Raw genomic sequence first — 2,714 nt, 5'->3', positions numbered from 1 at the left:
TGTTGCTATGACAGCAACTCCGGGATGAGCTTCGAAGAACCAAATGATCCAAGATCATGCCAAATCATCAACAATCAAATCCAGCTAACTGAGTTAGCGACGTACAAAGAACGGGCCCCAGGCTGTTGTGTTGGACTGTGAAACTCAAAATGACAATTATGCCATGTTTTCCCTGCAGACCTTGATTTCCTCTTCTAACTCTGTTATTGTCATCACCTCTGGGCAGAAGTAGAGCATGTCTCGACCATCAAACAAATACAGAACTAAATCCTTTTGGGAAATCACATACCCCGTATGCCCTATAGGGGGTACTTAATCATTAAAGATCTAAATTCACGATAATAGTATAGTTAAAAAAAAATTGCACTCTGAATTAAGTTTGCGTTTTCAGGCCCCAAAACATTGTTGTAGTCTAAATGAAAGGCCAAAATGCATAAAAACGTTTTTTTTTTTATTTTTAGCTGAAAACGGTGATGTGTAAACGGCCCCGTAGTGATCTGGTTTTACAGTATTGAATGTGATAACTAGGGATGTGTGAGAGTAACCAACAAGTTGACTTTGCTGCTGCTAGTAGACATTGGAAATACTAGTCGACTAGTCAAAATGTAGTTTCTGCTTGTCCAAAAGCGCCACCTAATGTCAGGGAGTGAATTTGCATTTTCATTGAGGATGTCTCCTCGGTCAGCTCCATCAGTCAGTGTTGGGAAGGGTACTTTGGTAATGTAATAGGATACAGATTACAAGTTAACAATTTAAATTTAAAATTTAAATTGTTAAATTTAAAACAAGTTAAATCATAGGATATAGTTTAATAGCTATGATACTATTTTCAAAATCAAATATTTTCATAGCTATGGCACCAAACATTGGCATCTAAAAATACTTTGGAAAAAAAAAATCAGTTAATCTTAAAAATAAATAAACATAAAAAATAATAAACATATACCCGAATAGGAAATAAAACAGTTATTAAATAAGCATATGTCCTATTCTGAGTCTTAAACTACTGAAACATTGGTGTCTCATATTTTAGAGCAGTCGATGCAATTTGGGAAAGAAATCAACTAAATCTGTATGTGTGTGAAAATATTCAGATGTAACGCTCTTTGCAATCGTTAACATTTTTTATAACTGTAATTTTAGCACGCATTTTTTTCTCAGTAACTGTAACAGATTACAGTTACCTTTATTTTGCAATTAAATTACGTAATTCTGTTACAAGTAACTAGCTACTCCCCAACACTGCCATCATTGTTTGAAATTTTAACGGTTTGATGGAAAATAAGAACAACTCAAATAATAAGGTATCTGGAATTGTTTGACTGTTTGATTGATAGGATAAGTATTCCAGATGGATTGCACATACACAGTGTTTTTTGACTGCCTTCTGAGGGTTTCTTACTTTAGACTAGTCGATTGGTCGGTTACAAAATTGCTGTTAAAACGACTTTTAAATAAGTCGTTATGCACATCCCTAGTTCTAACACGTTGTAAACAGCGTCAAAGTGGCGTGAAGTGTGATTAGTTTTCACTGATTTCCTTCATTTCAAAGAACATTATGCCTTATTTCATTTGATTTTATTCTGAGTCTCTCTGTTTCCAGCCCCTACAGTAGACCCTGATGCTGACTTTTACTATGGTAAGGATGAGCAAATTTTTCTTGAATAATTCAGTTTTCTGTTTATGTGGACAAGAATAATCTGATTAACTATGAATACTGGAAAATGGTCATATTCTTAATATCCAGGATAAAATATTCCAAATTCTACAAGGCCCATTAAGACCAAGAGCTTGAACTATTTAATAATTAATTCATTAGAATAGCCAGGTCCACATCTGACACAGAAGAACGATATCACTTAAATCATTTTCAGAATGTTTTAATCAGAATTTTGCATCGTGTTTTCCTTAATCAGAATATCCTTATTCAGAAGTTGTTCTACCTCTGCTTCACAGACTATGAGACTCTGCGCATTGGAGGCCTGGTCTTTGCTGGGGTCATTGTGGTACTATCGGTCCTCCTCCTGACAGGTAAGTTTTAGCCTATCTGTGTGTGTGTGCGTACAGGTATATATGGTTTATGAGGACACAAATGTGTATAATGACATGGGTACTACAACGTAAACATGGTTTATGAGGACACTTCCTGTGTCCCGTGAAACAAAAGGTTTAAAAAACATACAAAACGGTGTTTTATGAAATTAAAAAATTGCCAGCAGTTTCCTGTGAGGGGTAGGTTTAGGTGTAGGGTTGGTGAAGGGCAATAGAAAATACAGTTTGTACAGTATAAAAACCATTACGCCTATGGAGAGTCCCCTGTAAACCACAAATACAAGTATGTATGTGTGTGTGTATGTGTGTGTGTGTGTCATATCAAATCACTGATGTGTAATGGATGTCTGGGCCTGTAGGTAACCGCATCAGACGATGTGGCAAGCGTAAGGTAAGCACCCTTAACTTACTGATGTGTTTCTGTTGACATCTAGTGGTCAGTGTTTAGTACAAATATTGTAATTTTAAACAAAGGAGTTGTCATTTTTTACTGCTAGATATATTCACTGGAGTAGGTTTACTTTGAAATTGACTGTAATATATATATATATATATATATATACACACACACTCTCACACTCTCACTCACACACAGGTTTGTTTTTGTGAAAAGTGGGGACATCCCATAGGCGTAATGGTTTTTATACTGTACAGACCGTATA

At 35.5% G+C, this 2,714-nt stretch overlaps 1 protein-coding gene across 1 annotated transcript in view; it reads left to right on the top strand.

The window, feature by feature from the left end:
• LOC107699211 (sodium/potassium-transporting ATPase subunit gamma-like) overlaps positions 1–2,714 on the top strand; it is a 24,604-nt gene that overhangs the window by 5,808 nt on the left and 16,082 nt on the right. The window contains exons 2-5 of the mRNA XM_016500408.1: positions 669–699; positions 1,613–1,639; positions 1,957–2,031; positions 2,412–2,438. Coding sequence (XP_016355894.1) covers positions 669–699; positions 1,613–1,639; positions 1,957–2,031; positions 2,412–2,438 — 160 coding nt within the window. The remainder of the gene's footprint in view (positions 1–668; positions 700–1,612; positions 1,640–1,956; positions 2,032–2,411; positions 2,439–2,714) is intronic.

Source organism: Sinocyclocheilus anshuiensis, unplaced genomic scaffold, assembly GCF_001515605.1.
Source record: "Sinocyclocheilus anshuiensis isolate Anshui unplaced genomic scaffold, SAMN03320099.WGS_v1.1 scaffold242, whole genome shotgun sequence".
Lineage (NCBI taxonomy): Eukaryota > Metazoa > Chordata > Actinopteri > Cypriniformes > Cyprinidae > Sinocyclocheilus > Sinocyclocheilus anshuiensis.
Note: the sequence above shows the minus strand (reverse complement) of the source record. Positions and strands in the feature narration are given on the sequence as shown.